Here is a 23058-nt window from a genome sequence, read left to right on the forward strand (position 1 = left end):
CCCTGCTTCACGCCATTTTCTATTGGGAAGCGATCAGAAAGGGCACCATTGTGTCTGATCTGGCCTCTTTGTCCCACGTGAAACTGCTTGAGAATGGATAGGAACGACATCCCAGCCTAGCCAAATCCTCCACAAACCATCGCGACTGACAGTGTCGAAAGCCTTGGTGAGGTCCACAAAGGTAGCGTACAGGTTTAAGTTCTGCTCTTTGCATTTTTCTTGTAGTTGTCGCAGAACAAATATCATGTCAGATGTACCTCTACCGGCTCTGAAACTACATTGGCTTTCAGATAAGACCTCATCCACTAAAGAGTGGGTTAGTCGGTCGAGCAACACTCGAGCAAAGATCTTTCCTGCTACTGACAGAAGTGTAATGCCTCGATAGTTGGAGCAGTTATAAAGTAGAAAGTATGTATGTCCCGCATAGAAATCAAAACCCTTTTTACCAAAGATGATAACATTTGGCATAAATGTTCCTTGAGTACAAACTGGAACCGTAGCGTATGTATGGTAACCTTAAAAAAAAACTTAAGACCCTAAAAAAAAAAAGTTGTCCAACTCTATTAAAGTATTAGTACTTCATAAATCTAGGTCACATAGCCATATCTACATGATCAGGCATGACGGAGAGGTCACGCATACGCAGAGATGAAAATCTCTCTTATCTTATATAATAGAGACGTTACTTCAAACCTTAGGCCTAATTTAAGAAAAATTTTTTTTTTACTTTTACACATGAACATCTACAAATTTTTATTCATTTCATTATTTAACGAAAATTAACATTCCAATTTGAGTTTCCAAAACATTGTTTACAGAAATTCGTTTTGCTCTAAATGTGAATAGCTTTAGCCGTGTTGACGTACTTTTCCATAACTCGCGCGCACCATTACTTGCGCCGCGTAGTGATACAAATGAAATTAACGTCAGCGGTCATACTATCGTGCATTAAAAAAGGCATATTATTTAACTAATAAACTACTTACATAATACAAATTACTTACCATTGTGTTTTTTAAAGTATTTAAGCCTACAACTACCGATTCGGTTTAATTTTATATCTTTATTTTCAATTTACTTTTTTTTTTTCAGATTTACTTATGCGCATTTAGACCTGTTAACAACATAGCTACACATATACACTATCCGTGTTGACATTTTCATTCATCATATCGCGCACCAAAAGATCAGCATGCGCGTGACATAACATCTCGCAAAGTCTACATTTACTCTTGGTAAACATAAAGATAGATAAAGATAGTGTTTTTTTTTTACTTTAACACACGAATATGCAAAATAACGTTTATTATTTTCATTACTTAATAGAATTAACCTTTAAATTTGTGTTTTAAAAGAATTTCTACACACATACTTCCGCTATAAATGTGAATGGCTTTAGCCGTGTTGACATACATTTTCATTTTCATTTTCACAAGCTCAAGTGTTTAGTTATTTACTAGGCTCAACGTTTTTAGTTATTGACTACTATGGTATTCAAATTGTTTAGATTTTATATCTAGATCTACATAAAATTAAACTAACAATGTTATATAAACAATTACATTCAGGCGTTCGCTTTAATTATAAAATATATTTTATTGCTTTTTGTTTTGTCACCTACGGTATTCACCAAGGCGACGCGTCTTGAGGTTATGAAGTTGCGGTGCTATAAAAAATTTAAAACAGATGTTGACTTTTGACTAATAAATTTAATAATTTAACTCTATTTAGCGTTATTTTTATATCATATAGAGTTAAATATTTACTCTTAAATATATATTTGATTGACAAAACACATTTTTAAAATAGATCTAAAACCTACTTTCATTTCATTGATAGCTAGATATAGACTCTAAATCTAATAAACTATTTTCTTTTTATTTGGAGGCTGGAACTCTTATAGTTCTAAATATATACTAATTATACATCTACACTATTCTACATTTCAACTTCTATTAGGAGAGACAGTAGGGACTATAAGTCTACATATAACTTACATAATTAAAACAAAAAAACTTATTTATTTTACAACTAGGTCTAGAATGTAGATCTGTACACAATCATTTCCCGATTGGCTAAACCATTTAAATAAAAAAATTATAGCATTTATATAGCGCTACTTTCATGCTTATAGCATGCTTATAAGCGCTATGGTCCAATCTCATTTCTGAACCAGTGGGGAGGTGGTATGACGACTAAGCGGATCTCAGTTAACACAACTCTGCCCAAGTCGGATGTGGAACCTCGAGCCCCCTTCATGGGTAGCCAAACCAAGTCAAGTTCAAGCGTACTTATCCTCTCGACCACGCTTCCCACGCTCTAGAAACTTCTTATCTAAATAAGATTTGTACACAAATTCAAGCTGAATAAATGCATGAGATTTGTAGAAAGAAAACCCGAGCAAAGCCGGGTAAATTAAAGCTAGTATACTATAATGTAAAAAGTAAGGCGTATAGAAATCAAAACCATTTGACTGATCGTGACAAAACTTGGCAGAAATGTTCCTTGGGTACTAACTGGAACCGTAACGTATGTATGGTAGCCCTAAAACAAACTTAAGACCCTCAAAAAAAAAAGTTGCTCAACTCTATGAAAGTATTACTGTTTCATTGATCTAGGCCATGTTTACCATGTTTACAAGAGAGAATATCGAAAGAATCTCGATCTAGTTTTTTAAAGTACCTTTTGCACAGATAATTTTTTACATGACACATGTAAATACAAAATATAGTCTATTGATTTCATTATTTAATAAAATTAACCTTCAAATTTGTGTTTCAAAAACATTTTTACATAAATTCGTTCCTTATATCTTCGAATTTACACGTCCTGAAGTACTTTATAATCCCATTCAGTTAACAAATTGGGTAAACCCGTTTTAATTGTACTTAATATCCTATTCATCTCGCGCTCCTTTCGTTTTTAATAGATATGAATGTATCGGCTTAAAGGGTAAACCCATTTTTGCAAAACTACTTTTATTTTCGTAGTTAAAGAGAAAAACTTGAAATAATCATTAGCTAAGTTTATCATACATCTAAATCCAATCCACTAAATTAGTAAAAAAAAACTAAAGCTCGCAACCGTGGGTAATGTCAGGCAGGTATATAGGCCTATATAATATACAGTGCTTTTTTGTAAACAAATAGGTGTCGGTACTCAGTGATGGATTGCCTAGCTCTTAATTATTAATAAATCTATATTATAAAGTAGAAAGTAAGGCGTAGTATGTAGGTATGTGTGTAAGGTTGTTAACTCCGGAAGTGGTAATGGTCTTAAGCCCATCATTACCTATAAAATGCTTCCAATGGCATGTGTCTCAAATAGCCTCTGACAACCAGTCCAACTCCTGGCTTTCACGTGTGGTTCAGTTACTGAGCCTGGTGCAACCGTTACCACAGACAGGAGAAGGGACAAAGGCGAGCAACTGGCACCTAAATCAGTAAGCTTCGGGCAGGAGGGGCTCTTTAGCCTTGGTTGGCTACCCATCTAGGAGAAGGAAAACTCTGAATCCAAACCTCTGCTGCCATGCGGCTATACCCAAACACGGGAAAGGTTTCGGGAGACAACCCTGAGGAAAAATCAGGAGCTGGTGACCCTTAGGCAGATTGTGGTACACTGTGCTACAGCCTGGCAGAGCCTGCGGTGCTACTTATCCCAAACTGTATTGAATATTCCGTTCCTTTGGTCACATCAGTTGCGCGGAGAGGGGGGAACTGCTGTCTGGGTGACATCGTTCTGACCATAAACAATGCCCAGGCTTTCATCTCACTTATTCAAAGCCATAACCCCCAAAACTAGAGAGGACACTCCAGCGTCGCCTTTGGCGTCGTCCAAACACGGGAAGTGTCAGTCACCGGTTATAAGCTGAAATGCTCAATTGATGTAGAGCAGGGTGCCAGGGGCCACTTTAGTCGGTGGGAGGGATCCTAGGATTCCAATGGACAGCTACCGCCCGCCTCAAGCTGGGCAGCCCCCAGCCAATAAGGTGCTGTCCCGTCGTGCCTGTCTTCCTCGTTTTGGGTACACGAGGATAGGACAAAATCTGAAAAGCAGGCACAAAGCCAATGTACCAGTCGACATGAAGAAAAAAAAAGAGGAGCTCCACTCTTAAACTGTGCACGTGGAATGTGCGTACTCTACAAACTGGACTTACTGAAAACTTACCAGAAATAGAAGATGCCAGAAAATCCGCAATAATAAACTATGAACTATCCACGCTCAAAGTAGACATTGCCGCCCTTCAGGAAACTCGTTTAGCTGACTCTGATTCAATCAAAGAAAAAGACTACACCTTCTTCTAGCAAGGCAAAGCTAAAAGTGAAGGAAGGGAACATGGCGTTGGTTTCGCAGTTAAGAACACACTGCTGAACACATTAGAGCTAAAGTGCAACGGTTCAGAAAGACTCCTATCACTACGCCTTAACACATCTATTGGACACGTGACTTTGATAAGTGCCTACGTACCTACTCAGAGTTTCACACCAGAGGCCAAAGATATGTTTTATGACAACCTTTCGTCTGCTCTTAGCGAGATCCCAACTACAGAACAGGTTATCATCCTCGGCGACCTCAATGCACGCCTTGGATCTGACAACTCTGCATGGGACAGTTGTATTGGGTGTTTTAGTGTCGGAAAAGTGAATGAAAATGGACAAAGGCTCCTCGAGGTTTGCTCACTACATTCCCTCTGAATCACTAATACATATTTCAAGACTAAAACGCAGCACATGGTATCTTGACGGCACCTTCGCTCCAAACACTGGTACCAACTAAACCTAATTATGGTAAGACAAAAGTGCTTAAAATTTGTCAAGCTTACCAGGTCCTATCACAGTGGAGACTGTGACACTGATCACTCCTTGGTATGTTGTAAGATCAATATCTTCTCCCCCGAAAAATCCACCATACCAAGCAGATTGGAAGACCCCAATATGATGTAAGCAAGATGTGCCACCCTGATCTCCAGATACAGTTTGCGGAATCTTTTGAACGCGAGTATAAAAATGTCTCTGGAAATACAGCAACAGAAAAATGGGAACGCCTCAAGCCCACCATACAAAAGACTTTGCTGGAAATCTTTGGAAGAAAAGTTACAAAACACAATGATTGGTTTGACTCTAAATCAGCTATTTTAGCACCTATCATCAGAGCAAAGAGAGAAGCACTCGTTACATACAAGGCATACCTACCCAACGCAACCTGTTAAATCTGAAGAAGCTAGAGCCAATGCACAGAGGACAGCAAGGATCTGTGCCAATGAATACTGGGTAGAGCTTAGAGAGAATATTCAGCTCGCAGCCCAAGTGGGCATCATAAGAGGGATGTACGAAGGAATCAAAAGGCTCTCGGACCCTCCCAAAACAAGACAGCACCTCTGAAATCAACCACTGGGGAAATTATCACAGACAAGTGCCAACAAATGCACAGATGGGTTGAACATTACTTTGAGCTCTACGCCACTACTAGCTCAGTCTCTGACTCAGCCCTTAAGGCTATCATACAATTACCCACAATGAACGAGCTAGACGAAACACCCACCCTGTCAGAGCTCAAAATCGTTACACTGTAAAAGAACAAAGGTGACAGAAGCGACTGTAACAATTACAAGGAGATCTCCCTCCTAAGGCAAAGTCTTTGCTCGAGTGATACTTCCCAGGCTACAAAAACTCGCTGATCGGGTCTATCCAGAATCACAATGCGGCTTCCACTCAGGGAGATCCACGATTGACATGATTTTCTCCATCCGCCAACTCCAGGAAAAGTGCAGAGAACAAAGGATGCCTTTGTTCAATGACCTGACAAAGGCATTCGATCTAGTCAGCAGAGATGGCCTCTTTAAAGTTTTACAGATAATAGGCTGTCCACCCAAGCTACTAAATGTAATCGTATCTTTCCACCAAAATATGATGGGTACAGTGCAATTCAATGGTGCCAGCTCCGAAAGTTTCAGTATAAACAGCGGAGCTAAACAAGGATGTTTGCTGGCCCCAATCCTCTTTGAAATACTATTTTCACTGCTAATCCACAACGCGTTTGACAAATCCACCGAAGGCATCTATTTCCATTCCAGATTTGATGGCAAACTCCTAAATATTGCAAGACAGAGGGCCAAAACTAAAATCAGAACCACTTTCGTAAGAGATATGATATTCGCGGATGACGCAGCGGTAGTGGCACACACGCAAGAGGAACTTCAGTCACTAATGTCCCGCTTCTCTCAGGCCTGTAAAGAATATGGCTTCACTTTTAGCACAAAGAAAAATGTTATGGGACCACCTGCTACACCACCACACTCCATCCTCATAGACGATAACAAGCTGGACGCCGTAAAAGAATTCTGCTAGATGTGATCCACAATTAAAGATGACCTGTCTCTAGAAGAGGAGATTTAAAAAAACGCATAGGGAAGGCTGCCTCGACCTTCGCTAGACTCAGGCCAAGAGTTTGGGAAAACCAGAAGCTAACTACGGTGACCAAAATGGAAGTCTACAAGGAATGCGTTATGAGTACACTGCTGTATGGCAGTGAATCATGGACCACCTACGCAAAGCAAGAGAGGAAACTGAACTCATTCCATTTGAGATGTCTCCGTAGGGTCTTGAAAGTCACATGGAAAGAAAAAGTGTGCATAACTGATATCCTTGCGCGATCAGTTATTCCCAGAAACTATACAACCCTCAGACAACGCTGTTTGCGCTGGCTTGGACATGTTCGCCGGATGGAGGACAAGCGCATCCTGAAAGTCATCCTCTATGGACAACTCGCGACTGGCACAAGAAAAACTGGTCGACCCCAGCTCCATTACATAGATGTAATAAAACGGGACCTCAAATCAGTGATCATCAATACTGACAATTGGGAAGACATAGCTCTAGACCGCACCAGATGGAGAGACAGAGACCAAGAAAACTATGGACAGTGAAAGAACATGGGTCTCAGCTCAGGAAAAAAAACGTACAATCCGAAAAATGGCCAGCTCCTCTACCACCGAAGCAAAAGCCACCTTAACCTGCGCTATTTGTGGACGGGAGTGTCTCCCCAAAATAGGGCTCCACGCCCACATGAGGAAGTGTGCTCTGAGATGAATCATAATCGTTTTACGACTGAAGGAGGCCAATATAATATACTAGCCTGGCATTACCCGCGGCCTGCGGGTCTAAGTTTGTGTTTACTAATGTAGTGGATTGGATTTAGATACTTAGCTAATGATCCTTTCACGTTATTTCTCTTTCGCTACGAAAATAAAATTAGTTTTACGAAAATGGGTTTACCCAAAGCCGATACATTCATATCTATTAAAAACGAAAAGAGCGATAGCTTTGTTAAATGAATGGGATTATAAAGTGAACAATTAAACGAAATAATTTTTAGTACGCGATTCATGAATGAATATAGATCCTATCTCAACTCGGCTTCGCAGCTTTTGTAAACGAATGTAGTCTCTTAAAAATAATGCTTTAGAAAACCAAATTTGAATGTTTAATTGATCAAAATATGAAATGAATGGACTATAATTAGTATGTTCGTGTGTTAAAGTATAAAACTATCTGTGCGAAGAGAAGTTTTATCATCTTAGACTTAGAGTTGAATTAGAGTTTTAGATCTAGGGATGGGATTATAAAATAAACAATTAAACGAATTTATTTTTAGTACGCGATTCATTACGGTATTGTCTAATGAAATAATGTTCGCCAGGAAATCTGTAGTTACATATATAAGGAACTAATTAATGTAAAAAAATGCTTTTGAAACACAAATTTGAAGGTTAATTTTATTATATTATGAAATCAACGGACCTTCTTTTGTATTTTCATGTGTCAAAGTAAAAAACTATGTGCACAAAGTGTATTTCTTAAAATTAGATCTAGGTCTAAATCCTTTCGATCTTTTCTCATGTCAACGCTGTAGACATGGCCTAGATCCATAAAATACTATAGCTGTAATAGAGTCGGACAACATTATTATTTTTTTTTAGGGTCTTACATTTGTTTTAGGGCTACAATACATACACTAAGGTCTAAGTTGGTACCCAAGAAACATTCCTGCCAAGTTTTATCAAGATTGGTCAAGCGGTTTTGATGTCTATAAGTAACATACATACATACACCTCACATTCTACTTTATAATATAGATATGTATGTGCCGAATCGAAATCAAAACTGTTTGACCAATCTTGATAAAACTTGGCAAAAATGTTCCTCGGGTACTAACTTTCATTATTTAATGAAAATAAACCTACAAAATTGAGTTAACAAAATATTTTACATAAAATCGTTCGCTCTAAATGCGCATTGACACACTTTTCCATAACTCGCGCCACCATTACTTGCGCCGCGTAGTGATTCGAATGAAATAAACATCAGAGGTCATAATATCGCGCATTATAAAGGCATATTATTAAACTAATAAACTACTGACATAATACAATTTACTTTCCATTTTGTTTTTAAAGTATTTTACCCTACAACTACCGATTAGGTTTAATTTTAAGTCTTTATTTTCAATTTACTTTTTTCTTTCAGATTTACTTATGCGCATTAGACCTATTAACAACGTAGCTACACATATACATTAGCCGTGTCGACATACATTTCATTCATCATATCGCGGTTTCTAGGTCAACACTATAACCTACTGTATCTTGGCTATTTTCTAGGGCAACACAAAGTGTATAGTCTTTTACTATAATAGGCTCAAAGTTTTTATTTATTGACTTGACTACTATGGCATTCAAATTGTTTACATTCTAGATCTAGATCTAAATAAAATTAAACTTACAATGTTTTATAAACAATTACATTCACGCGTTCGATTTGATTATCAAATATATTTTTATTTCTTTTTGTCATCTACAGTTTACAGTATTCACCAAGCAACGCGTATTGAGGTCATGAACTTTCGGCTCTAAATAAAATTAAAAACAAATGTTGGCTTTTGACTAAAAAATTGAATAAATTGTATTTTGCGTTATTTTTAGATTGAAATTATTGAGAGTTTAATATTTTACTCTCTTAAATATACGTTTGACTATATTTTTAATAAAGTATGCACATTTTAAAAATAAATCTAAAACCTACTTTCATTTTATAAAACGTTAACAAGACAGCGAGATCTTTACTAGTTCAAGATCTAGATAAATCTTTACTAATTATAGATCTACACTATTATACATAACATATTATAACTTCTATTTTGTCTACATATAGCTTTCTTAATTGAAACAAAAACTTATGTATTTTATAAGTAAATCTAGGTCTAGAATATAGATCTGTACACAATCATTCCCCGCTTGGGTAAACCATCTATCTCTGTCATCTATGTAGCCTTTAGATGATACTTATACTAGAAATATCTAGATTCTAGATCTAGAAAGTCTAGATCTACTTATTAACTTACTTTTAATACATAATAATTTTTTTTTAAAATACATTCTTCAATCGCAGTCTACACCAAGACAAATGCCCTGACCCCACAGATAAACTGGTACAAAATAAAGTCTATTCATTTCATACTTTAATCAAATATATGTAGGCCTACAAGCAAATGTTTTTATTTGAAAAAAATGAATTTAGGTCGATTAGCTAATTTGATAGCTCCATTCATACTATTTTTACATTCATGCATTCCGCATTCGCTTTACTTATAACATTATTATTTCGTTTAATTGTTTACAAACACTCTCAGTGATTACATGGACAGTGATATGCAAATTAAGACCCGCGGGCCGCGTGTAACATATGGCTAGTTAATAATAAACATTAAAATACAAGAAAAGTACTAATTTTTCCCCACAAAAAGCCTTATTTTAACGATCAAAACAAGACTTTGGCTTCAATATTACTGGTCCATTGGCGAATTCGATGGGGGCCGCCTTTGAGTTTGCATACGTATGCGGTTTTTTTTTATGAGGTGGTCAACGTAGCAGAGGTGCCCCTCGGAAACACTTTAAAGACCAGCTTGTGCGTCAACTTGGCTTAGCTGACATAGAAGAGAGAACTTGGTTGCATGTGGCCTCAGAACGAGACAGCTGGAGGTCACTCACGAAGGCCGCGGGATACACATTTGAGGCCAAAAGAAGTTCAAACGAAGACGGCGAAAAGAAAATCTAAATCGTCCACCTGCGGACAATGGTTAAGCTTGCCATGGATGTGGCAAAATATGTAGGTCACAGCTGGGACTGCGCAGTCAAGGGAAATAATGCATTCCTCACTAATCTTCGGACTCAAAGACTAGCCTTATTATTATTACAGTGCATATTAAAAAGTTTTATTTCAAAAACCTAATGTGCTATTATTTCTGACTTAGACCCTCCCGCGCCGTTAGGCGTATTTGGCGGCAAGCTGTTTCCACAAAAATCTGTCACTGGCAATGTCTGAAGCCTCTTCCTACATGCTCTGAGGGCCTCCATAAAAGAGTGGCGCCAAGTTGTACTAGGATGTCATCACAACTCTTATTATGCGTAATTTATTTTGTCGGAGAACATGTCCCGAAAACCTCATGCGACGCTCTATCACAATCTTACTAAGGGGCCGACTCCAACTTCGGCTTAGGATTTCCTTGATTTAGACCCGATCTCTATAACTAACTCCTAAAATCCGTCTTAGCCATCTTTGTCGAGCCACATTTAGTGTTTTTCAATTTCGGCAGATGACTATTCATTGCACTTTATTAATGGCGCCCAGCGACTGGTAGAAATTTGTAACTTCTCTTCACTACGCTCTTGCAATTAGGTGACTATTTTGCTTTAGATTTTATATCGAAAGTGAAGTTTAATCGTCAAAATCATCTGTTGGGGGGTTTTAAACTAAAAAATCTCTGGAGTTTTTTTTTTTTAATTTAGCTACGGTCATAGAATTTGGTGACTGTAGTTAGAAATAATATTGAAGAGAGAGGCTTTTAATCTTAAAACACTCTGTAGGGGGATTTTAAACTTAAAACCATCTGAGGGGTTTTAAACTAAAAAAAATCCATCTGGAGGAGGGATTTTTAAACTCAAAACCCCCTATCCGCTTGGCTTTTTTTTTTTATATTGAAGAGGTATTTTTTCGCATCAAACCCCTCTGAAGGGAAATTTAAACTCAAACCCCCCAATTGGCTTGGCTATGCTCATAGCATTTTGAATATTTTTATATTGAAGAGGTATTTTTCTAGCTCCGAATCCTGCTGAATGGGAGTTTAAACTCAAAACAACTTTCTTAGAATTTTGAGTGTGTAATTTGCTTTTTTTATATTGATGAAAGGGGTTTATCGTAAATTCGGGAGAGGGGTTTAAAATCAAAATCTTCATTAGATGTGTTCTTCTTATTATATGCAGGGGGTTTTAAACTCAAAACCCTTTGGTAGGGGTTTTTAAATTTAAACCTCCCTGGTAGGGAGTTTCAAACTCAAAACCCCCTAGTAGGGGGTTTTAAACTCAAAACCCCCTTGGCTGTGCTGGGGCAAGTAATGGTTTAATATTAAAATTTCACCTAAAATAAAAAAAATGAAAGCAAAAAAAAAATCACTTAATTCTGAGCCCCCCACCCCTTTCTGCGGGGGATCCCCCCCCCCCCCTGGCAATGCCCATGATATAACTGCCTTGAACACAGCATCTTCATTTCGGCTCTAGACTTGGGCGGAAATCGTTCTCTTTTCTCTAATGTCAACATCCTTCCTAGTCTAGTCACTAATAGTGCGCACCTTCTGCACTAGCTTGAATGGCGGTGTGCATGGCAAGGGTTGTAACACTGCCCCCTTCTTAGCGCTTTTCGTCCCGAAAAGAAACAGTGCAGTGGAGGTTTGACAGTTCAGGTGGAGGTCGATCGGCGGGAGTCACAGACGGCAGGGAGAGTGTTCCCCACGAAGCCATCTGCACTGTTTTCCTCCGGTGCCTCTTTCTCGTTCTCCAGTTGACCAGGCTGTTGTTAAGACGATGAAGTGGCCGTTTGACACACATTGAGCAATGTTTTCTTCAACTCAGCCGTTGCTCGAACACGTTGTTTCAGCAGACCCTCCTTACTGACGCCTCTCAAGGAGACTGCAGGTTTACATGCAGCCACGTTGCAAACGAAGTCCAATGTTCCGCGGACATTCTCAGCTAACAGTCTCACATTCAGGAGATAGGTCTCTTCAAGTTTAAGTTGAAGATGTCTTCCTCTTGCCAGCTCAGAATTAACATGGATTGATTGACATTCGTCTATGCCAATGTCGATGATGATGGCAGAGGTACACATACTTTGTTGGTGGTTTTCTTGGCATCTAAATTTTCCACGTGATGCGCCGCAGTACAGTTCATGCTTAACCTCTGGATGCAATTGTCGAGCCTCGAATTTCCCTCGTAAGCACCGCAGATAGGGAGAGGTCTTAAAGGTCTGTAGCAACAGGCTTGGACGCAGACCCAACGTTGTCTTGATCTGTTCGACTCATCGAGGTACTGGTAACAGGTACAACAGGAGCAAACGCTTCAGGCACATAACAGACTTAAGTTTCTTCGTTTGACTCTTTCCGTTCGATTCGGTTCATTCCGTTGAGATCGTCGCAGCAATCGTTGTCACGTTTCTCGTCTTTAAAGTCACACCCACAAGACTTGCCCACAACACAGACACAGACGGCGCTCCAATCCCCAGCGTTTCCGTCACCACTCTTTGTGCAGCCACCAATCTATTCCTCCTTTCACTTGAGACACCATTTTATCAAATTGATCTGTTTGTCCTTCCACTTGCAATGCACTTTCTACTACCTTGTTCCCAATCCTGTTAATTTGTTCACGCATTGCATCAATATCTTTTTGTATCTTGCCAATGAGCTGAACAATCTCCGGCTCAATTTCAAATAGGTAGGTCTCCGGATCTTCTTCTTCGTCGATCAGGGCTTGCCGAAGACGAGCTGTAAGCGCCTCCTTGCTACCACCAAGCTTCAGGCGTCTGTAACGAAGTTCCTGCCTTAGCTCTTTAACTAAGAGTTGTTTCAAAGATGCCATTGTGATCAAATCCTACCTCCTCTCGCTGAGTCGGCTATAATCCCACTTCTGACAGCATCTTCATTTTGGCTCTAGACTTTGGCGGAAATCGTTCTCTCTTCTCTAATGTCAACATGCTTCCTAGTCTAAAAACTAATAATGCGCACCTTCTGCACTATCTTGGGTGGCTGTGTGCATGGCAAGGTTATAACAATATATATATATATATATATATATACTAGACATATTTTATATTTGCGTATTACTGTCGATATAGTCACTGAGAGTGTTTTTAAAACATCTAAAGGAAATAAATAAAGCGAATGTGTAAATGTAAAAATAGTATGAATGAAGCCATCAAATCAAATAGCTAATCTACTTAAATCCATTTTTTCAAAGTAAAACATTTGCTTGTAGGCCTACTTATATTTGATTAAAATTTGAAATGAATAGACTTAATTTTGTATGTTCATGTGTTAAAGTATAAAGTAGATCTTGAGGTTGACATAGATCTAGATCTAGACTAATCTAGAGTTAAAAATTGGCTTTTATAGAGTTCATTCTGTGCTGCGTGAAGGCTTTGCTCTGCGCATGCGTGACCTTTTTTTCATGAATGAATATAGGCCTATATCAGAACGGCTACGCAGCTTTAGCGAACATCGAGCGAATGTATTAAAAATGCTTTAGAAAAACAAATTTGAATGTTAATTTGATTAATATATGAAATGAATGGACTATAATTAGTATGTTCATGTGTTAAAGCATAAAACTATCTTTGCTAAAAGAAGTTTTATCATCTTAGAGTTCAATAAGAGTTTTAGACCTAGGCCTAGGAATAGAGAGATGTGTTAATGTGTAACCATTTGGTAATGTCTAATGAAAGAATTTGCATCTAGATATCTAAATTCCCATATATAAATAACGAATTAATGTAAAAAATGCTTTTGAAACACAAATTTAAAGGTTAATTTTATTAAATAATGAAATCAATAAACTATATTTTGTATTTTCATGTGTCAAAAAAAAAACTATAAGTGCAAAGATTAGTTCTTAAAATTAGATCTAGATCTAAATCCTTTCGATCTTTTCTCATGTCAACATTGTAAACATGGCCTAGATCCATAAAATACTATAGCTGTAATAGAGTTGGTCTTTTTTTTTTGAGGGTCTTAAGTTTGTTTTAGGGCCAAAATACATACACTACGGTCTAAGTTGGTACTCAAGGAACATTTCTGCCAAGATTTATCAAGATTGGTCAAGCGTTTTTTTTTTTTATACGAGGACATACATACATACAGACATACATACGCCAAACATTCTACTTATATATATATATATATATATATATATATATATATATATATATATATATATATATATATATATATATATATCTGTGGCATTTTACGTCTCGAGAGACGATCTTTTCCCTTTGCAACTTCTTGTGTGACTAAAGAGGCCAATCCTTGATACACAGCTGTGATCGCAGGTTGGGCATATATAATCATCAGGCGCCGTTGCATTTTATGCTCTCTCTCCACGTGGATCTGTCCAGTGCCACCTCTTCCCAGTTGCCAGTGTCGATTTTGAAGAGCTTCATGTCGCGTTTGCATACATCCGTATAACGTAAAAGTGGGCGACCAGCCTGCCTTCTATTAGATCGCCATACAGGATGTCCTGTGGAAGTCGACCTACTGGCATTCTACGAACGTGGCCAAGCCAGCCAAGGCGTCTGCTGCTGATAACAGAGCGGATGTCCTGGCACCCTGCTCTTTGTAGCACTTCCTCATTGGTTATCTTATCTTGCCATCTTATTTTAAAGATCTGCCTTAGGCATCGGAGGTGGAAAACATTCAGCTTTTTTTCCTGCCATGAGTAGGTTGACCATGTTTCACATCCGTACAGCAAGGTGCTCAACACACAGGTCCGGTAGACTAGGGCTTTAGTACTGCTAGCCAGCAATATGTTGTCCCAGACTCTTTTCTGCAGCCGTGACATGGTGGCCATTGCCTTGGCTATCCTGTTGTTTATGTCTTTATCCAGTAGAGTGTTGTTGGATATGATGGAGCTAATGTAACTAAAATGATTGACAATTTCTAGTGGTTGGCCATTAATGCTTACTTGAGGTGCAGTGTTTGTGTTTTGGACACGTATCTTAGTCTTGCTTTGACTGATGTTTAAGCCGAACTTCTGGCAAGCAGTTTGTCAACCAGGGACTGTAACTGAATATCAGAATCAGCCACAATAGCTGCATCATCAGCACACATGAGTTCCCTGACAAGTTGCTTCCTAACCTTGGTTTTTGCCCGCAGCCTTGATACATTAATTAATTTTCCAGAGGATCTTGTATGGAGAAACACACCTTCGTTTATGTCGCTGTACGCATAATGCAGTAGACAGGAGAAGAATATGCTATCACTTGCAGCCTGGATAGTGCCACTCTAGCAAAGATCTTGCCCACTATACTAAGGAGAGAGATACCCCTGTAATTGTTGCAGTCACTACGATCCCCTTTGTTCTTGTATATTGTGACTATAGTTGCGTCACGCATGTCCTGTGGGACATAACCTGTTTCCCAACAGCGGCAGAGGAGAATATAGAGTTCAGGGAGCAGGAGTGATTCGTTGACTTTCACTACTTCCACTGGGATACCATCACTCCCAGGAGATGCATGTCTGTCCAATTGCTGTGTGAAGCGTCTAGTGTGGTAGCTTGACTTGTTGCCAACGCTTGCTAGCATCTGTGAAAGGGTAGCAATTTTGTAAGTCTCTCTTTCCAGTACATTGCCTCTCCACAGCAAGTCCTATGCAGTACCTCCTCGTGGTGGCAGATGGAAATTGAGGCTGCGAAGCCTCAGGCTAAACTGCAAAGGTCTCGGAGGATATATATATAAGTGTATATTATACTGTGCGACTCTAGATAAAGGATGGATGTAAGGTCTAAAATCTATAACTTGTGAAATAAAACAAAAAATAGGATTTTTCATTTCAAACACCAAAAAAAAAAATGCAGTGTCGGGTAAAGGGGGCATTGAAAGAAGACTTCAAGAAATGCATTTTTGTTTTGTTTTAGACCTGCAATATAAATACACAAATTTGTATGTGTGTAAAAGATCATTTTAACAGAATTACGCCAGGGAATTGTTTCTGTGTAGGTTGTATCAGGTGGCCTTTTGTGACCATAGATATTGTGTATATGTAGGCGTACATAGCATTGAGCGTAGTATATATGTTGGGTTATGACCTTTTTAGGCGTGTATGACCAACGTACTTATCTATGACGTCGTATTTGAGAACAGCAATAGTCAACCTCAATAAAAATTAAATGTGCGCATTTTATCACTGATATTTTCAAGTTTTTCCCCCTTCTATCTGCTCCCCTTCTTTCATTACATTTACCTGTCCACGCCACACCATCTTGACTGATTCGCTAGTTTGACCATATTGGCTAATTGTCTCTTCTATTCAAATTCCGTGACGTCTATATTAACGTCTTATCGCCGACAGAGTTATTTACCTCTTTGTCGTCGTATGACCTCGCCAATGTTTGATAGCCACTAGCATTTCCGGTCTTTTGTTCCCTTGGACAAGAAGACGGCTACCGTGTTGGAGCTAGAAGTAAGCATTCTTTTGACTTCCTGCCTTTATCTATTCAATACATTCCTTGACCAATCATAGTGGATCTATCTCTATCATTCGAAGTTATTCAATCCGCTTGCCTAAATTTAGACATGATAAAAGTCGCAGCCTAAGCCTCTCGCATCATCTCTCTAAATTCACTGGATTTCATGAATTCTTCATACAGCCACGTAGTTTTGATATTTCCGTGGACCTCTGCATTATCGTGGCTGCAAACGTCAGCTAGTTCCTGTAACCCTTCCTGCTTCATCAGTCTCTATCCCAGTTCCGGTCACTACTACGACTTTCAGAACTCCTGTTCCAGATAGCTGATAGTCGCATCATTACCCGGGTTGACAGCTACGATTACAACTATATTACTAGATCAACGTTACTGGGGGAAGGAACCTTCTACGTCCGAGAATGCTAGCGAACTTTGAGTACTAAGTTTTACATCTGAAGTCGATTCTCAAAATCCGCAGCTTGCATCAGTTTTCAACGTTGATTTTACCCCCACACCCGCTGCATCCCTCACACCTCGAGGACGTACGACAGCGACATGGCCTTCTGAATCTCAACTGGAGTTTCCAGCTAGAGCTAACACCTCCAATGATGATGAACAGCCTACAGCACCAAGGTAAAGGATAAGCATCCGAGAGAACAACAAATGAAGTCGAAACCTTTACCTATCTCTTAGTATATTGGATATATAAATATATTACCTTTACCTATCCCTTAGTCTATAGGACCGTTGGGGCACCATGCAAGACTCGTCGACCGTCTTTCTCCATTCCTCTCTGTCTTTTGCCTTAGAACCTCTTTCAATGGCAGGCCAGTCCATTCCTTTATGTTGTCCTCCCATCGCTTTCTCTGTCTGCCTCTTCTTCTTTTTCCTGGTACTGTTCCCTGAAGGAAGGTCTTTGCGAGCCCCTAAGATCTTGTAACATGGCCATAGATTTTAAGCTTGCGTTTTTTTTATGATAGCTAGCAGGTCCAATCGCTGCAGTAACCCTGTCTCTAATATCTTGGTTTGTGATGCGGTCTTTAAATGTAATACATAGGATCCTTCTGTAGCATCTCAATTCCATTGCTAGGGCTCAGCAGTAAGCGTCCAAGAATCACAAGCATATAAAAATGTGGCCATGATCAGGGAGCGCGGCGGTCTGATTTTGGTGCCGATGACTAAGCTTTTGTCTTTTCATATTATTTTAAGTTTTGAAAGGGCTGCTGTGGACTGTGCTTTTCGGGCCAGTAGTTTATGCATAAGGTTAGGGTTTACTGAGGGTTAGGGTTTGGAAAACAATCGCGCCCCCCCCCCCCCAACTCAAAAGTTCTGGATCCGCTAGTGCTCAATTACAATGTTAATTTATAATGTGATTTACATATATATATATTTTAAAATAAGGTGGCAAGATAAGATAACCAATGAGGAAGTGCTACAAAGAGCAGAGTGCCAGGACATCCGCTCTGTTATCAGCAGCAGACGTCTTGGCTGGCTTGACCACGTTCGTAGAATGCCAGTAGGTCGACTTCCACAGGACATCCTGTATGGCGATCTAATAGAAGGCAGCAGAGCCGCTGGTCGCCCACTTTTACGTTATACGGATGTATGCAAACGCGAAATGAAGCTCTTCAAAATCGACACTGGCAATTGGGAAGAGGTGGCACTGGATAGATCCACATGTAGAGAGAGCATAAAGGAAGGGTCACGGATTGTAGATGTCATACACAACAGAAGCAGAAAGAAGGGTGAAAATGCAACGGCGCCTGATGATTATATATGCCCAACCTGCGATCGCAGCTGTGTATCAAGGATTGGCCTCTTTAGTCACACAAGAAGTTGCAAAGGGAAAAGATCGTCTCTCGAGACGTAAAATGCCACAGACAGATATAACTACTAGCTTTACCAACCGGCTACGCCCGTTGATTTTTTCCCATAGAATAGATTGTGTTTCTTTTTCTTAATAATAACAATATAATGGAGCCCCTTCCTTTTTCTTAATAATAACAGTAAGCAGACAGCTGCAGAGTGAATACATAAACAATGTAATATCTAAAGACAACAACAAAAACCTATGGTCATACATTAAGTCTAAGAAAATGGAAACAACAGGCGTAGCGCCATTAAAAGATGAACATAACATAATACATAATGATAATGAAACTAAAGCAAACATTCTAAACAAATACTTTGCATCAGCATTCTCAGCCCCAGGAGACAAAGACATATTACTGAATTTGAACCAAGTAGACAACATAGAAGATATAGTAGTACAAGAAAATGGAATTCAAAAACTATTAGCCAACACCAAACCAAATAAAGCTTCTGGACCTGATGGTTCCAGCTAGATTACTCAAAGAACTAAGTAATGAGCTAGCCCCAGTGTTCAAAATACTCTTTCAGGCTTCACTTAACCAGGGCAGAGTACCAAAGGACTGGAAAGAAGCTAATGTCACCCCCCTATTTAAAAAAGGAGAAAAATCTGACTCAGGAAACTACAGACCAGTATCACTTACCAGCATCACATGTAAAATCCTAGAACACATAATATGTAGCAACATCATAAACCACTTAGACAAACATAATGTCCTCACACCATACCAACATGGCTTTAGGAAATATAGATCATGTGAAACACAACTAATAGGACTAATTGATGATTTTTCAAAAGGTTTAGATAATAGTGAACAAATAGATGCTATCTTACTAGATTTTTCTAAGGCTTTTGACAAAGTTCACCACCATAGTTTGCTTAAAAAATTAAAATATTTCGGCATTAATGGTCCACTGCATCAGTGGATTAAAGACTTTCTGATAGGGAGAGAACAAACTGTAATAATAAATGGCTCTAAATCAACACCGATAACAGTAAACTCAGGTGTACCTCAAGGAACAGTCTTGGGTCCACTACTATTTTTAATTTACATAAATGATTTACCAAATTGCATTAGTTCAGGAACAAAAGTCAGATTATTTGCAGACGATTGCATAATATATAGAACAATAAAAACAACACAAGACACAGATATTTTACAAAGAGAATTAGATGAATTACAGAAATGGGAATCAAATTGGAGCATGTCTTTCCACCCAGAAAAATGTCAGTTGTTAAGAGTAACAAAAAAAACTAAAACAAATTAATTCCACTTATCTTATTCATGGCAAACCAGTAACACAGACTAAAAACGCAAAATACCTAGGTGTTATAATAAATGAAAAACTGTCATGGAATCCACATATTGATGAAACTACAAAAAATCAAACAAAGCATTAGGATTTATTAAAAGAAATTTCTATAAATCAAATAAGAACATAAAACTAAAATGTTATTTAACCTTGGTTAGGCCAATAATAGAATATGCATCCTCTGTTTGGGACCCCTCAACTCAAGAAAACATTAAGAAACTAGAACAGACACAAAATAGAGCAGTGAGATTCATAACAAATGAATATTCACATTTGACTAGAGTAACACCTTTAGTAAAATCACTAAATTTAGAAAGCCTTCAGGACAGAAGGCTCAAAAGTAAAGTAGCAATCATACATAAAACACTGAACCATAATCTTCAAATACAAAAACAAAATTTAATAAAATACTCTGAAAGACACAAAGATAAGGGCATATTCCTCGTCCCATATGCTAGGACAAATTTGTACAAATACTCCTTCTTCCCTAGTGCTATTAGAGCATGGAATGGGTTGCCTGAGCTAGCCAGGAAAACCAGTGACTTGGCAGAATTTAAGTTATTGGTTAATATGCATGACTAAATGCATGACGCGTAGGACGTAATCATCTTCTTTTTTGAAGTAACGTCTGTATTATATAAGATAAGATAATAACATTATATAAAGTGAATTGCCCTATACATTCCTTTGTCCAGCTAATTATATTATCTATAACGTTTAATTGGACCAGCCTGTAAATTCAAGTAACACTTCTCTTCCCCACCCCCACTCTTCTCTGTAACAAATAGGCTCTATTTTATTTTTGACTGGGCCATTTTTTCTTATTTTATAAAAATACAAACACTGCTTCAGCAAGAAAAGTGTTTTAAACTATATTTTTGAAAAATAGAATACAATACCGTCATTATTAAACTTTAATAATAAAATAATTTTTTAAAATAATTTTAAAACTTTTTTATTCAATTTGGGTATTGAATCCGTGACACCGTTGGCTGCTAGAAGGCATACTTTTGCGATTTTTTATTGGTATGTTCAATATATGGATATCTAGAAATAACACTATACCTAAAGTTATGATTTAGAACTCTTTAAATTTACTCAGTTATCGCAAAATTATGGTAATATAGCTGACTACTCCATGTTGACTCTCATTTTTTTTTTACTTTCAAACATTATAACGGTCCACAACGAGCTAGTTATTCTATTCTCAGCGATTTACATCAACTGTCAAATTCCATGAAAATCGTTAAAGCCGTTTTTGAGATCAGCTGTCCGCCCACCAATCCAGCCTCCAGGTTCCTTCACGGAGAAGTGACTTGAATAGAGATATTGTAAAAAGAAGATGATTACGTCCTACGTGTGTTCCTAGGTCAATCTAGTCATGCTTTTGAATCAATTACTTAAGTTCTGCCAAGTCATTGGTTTTCCTGGCTGACTCGGGCAGCCCATTCCATTCTCTAATAACGCTAGGGAAGAAGGAGCATTTGTACAAATTTGTCCTAGCATAAGGAGCAATGGATGTGCCAATATCTTAATGCATCCGGCAAATACTCACATAATAATTTAGCCTACCCCACCCTTTTTTATTATTATTACTACTATAGCAATTTCAATAAAACTTCCCTTTTTTCATAAACCTTCTTTTGGACAGTGTATTATAGATTTACAAGAGTAAATGTTTAGAAGTGTTGAATTAAAATTAGGCCTAGAAGCGAACAGGAAGTGCTAATTTTGTATTGTGTCGTCTTTAAACACATATTGGGTAGAAATTACGAATAAGGAATCGTTTTTGGTAAATTTAACCGCTGCGCTTTCGATCGTGAAGCGTACTATGTTGTACTAATCATAAGGAAAATAATAAGTGGTTAAATTTTTATTTTCTTCCGTCCTCGGCAAGTGGGAGAATTTGTGACATGTCAATCAATCAATCAGTCTTGGCCCATTGCACATTTAATATAGATTTATAAATAAACTAATTCTAATTTTTAAAGAGTTTCTTTTTAATATTTCAGACGATGTGGAGACTTTTTAAGAGTATATATGAGCCTTGAAAGACCGGAAGTGAACGAATTTAGCCGCCATGATCTTGAATTCTGTGGTGGCTATAGTTCCATTCAAAATACTGTATTTAGCGCTGGACGAAGCCTTATTTTAGAATTTCATTCAGATTACCGAACAGGAAAACCTGGAAATTACTCAGGATTTAAAGGTGTTTTTCAGTTTTTAGATAAAAGTAAGTTTTTTCCTTTTATTTTTTAGAAGTTTATTTGCAAACTTTTGGTTTATGAATAAAAAGCAATGAGCTAATGTGTATTTGGTTTTTAATTTACAGAAATATATTTAATCATTTAATTATTTCATTTTTGATATATTATTAAAATAATATAAAAATCTTCATCAAAGGAAGTAAAGTAAACAATTAAGAAAGGTCAAATGCATTTTTCCCATCTCGTTCGAATATTTTTCAGTCTCACCTTAGTTTTTTTTTTACCGACCAATCATCTTTGTTCTTCTAGTTTTTCGGAAGATGTCTTTTAATTTTTTCAACTGAATTAATTTATATATATATATATATATAGGAAAAAAACAAATCCATTGTAAAGATTTGAATGTCTTGTTTTATACGTCATTAGATTACAAACACACGTGTCAACTGGTGGGGTATGTACTTGTCAACTGGTGGGGTATGTACTTGTCAACTGGTGGGGTATGTGCTTGTCAACTGGTGGGTTATGTACTTGTCAACTGGTGGATATGTACTTGTCAACTGGTGGGTTATGTACTTGCCAACTGGTGGGGTATGTACTTGTCAACTGGTGGGTTATGTACTTGTCAACTGGTGGATATGTACTTGTCAACTGGTGGGTTATGTACTTGTCAACTGGTTGGGTATGTACTTGTCAACTGGTGGGTTATGTACTTGCCAACTGGTGGATATGTACTTGTCAACTGGTGGGTTATGTACTTGCCAACTGGTGGGGTATGTACTTGTCAACTGGTGGGTTATGTACTTGTCAACTGGTGGGGTATGTACTTGTCAACTGGTGGGGTATGTACTTGTCAACTGGTGGGGTATGTATGTCATCGTGTAAGAATTAACATAGCTACATCAAATCTGATCAAGTTATGTATCATGCTGTAGTTAGTTTATCAGCTACTTTATTGAACTTTGTTAATACAAAAAAAAAATGCGCCTCTTCTTATGAAATCTATACAATGTTAAAAGAATTGAGTTTTTATTTTTATAGCTACATTCATCATGCACAAATTTGAATGTTATCTTGACTTGAACCAAATTAACATTCCGATCGTCA

General features: G+C 37.9%; 1 protein-coding gene across 1 annotated transcript in view; it reads left to right on the forward strand.

Annotated features, from left to right (window-relative positions):
• The window catches only part of LOC106059857 (suppressor of lurcher protein 1-like), a 266518-nt gene that overhangs the window by 40657 nt on the left and 202803 nt on the right, over positions 1–23058 (forward strand). The window contains exon 5 of the mRNA XM_056031426.1: positions 21757–21977. Coding sequence (XP_055887401.1) covers positions 21757–21977 — 221 coding nt within the window. The remainder of the gene's footprint in view (positions 1–21756; positions 21978–23058) is intronic.

The sequence above is a fragment of the Biomphalaria glabrata genome, chromosome 6 (genome assembly GCF_947242115.1).
Source record: "Biomphalaria glabrata chromosome 6, xgBioGlab47.1, whole genome shotgun sequence".
NCBI classification, from domain to species: domain Eukaryota; kingdom Metazoa; phylum Mollusca; class Gastropoda; family Planorbidae; genus Biomphalaria; species Biomphalaria glabrata.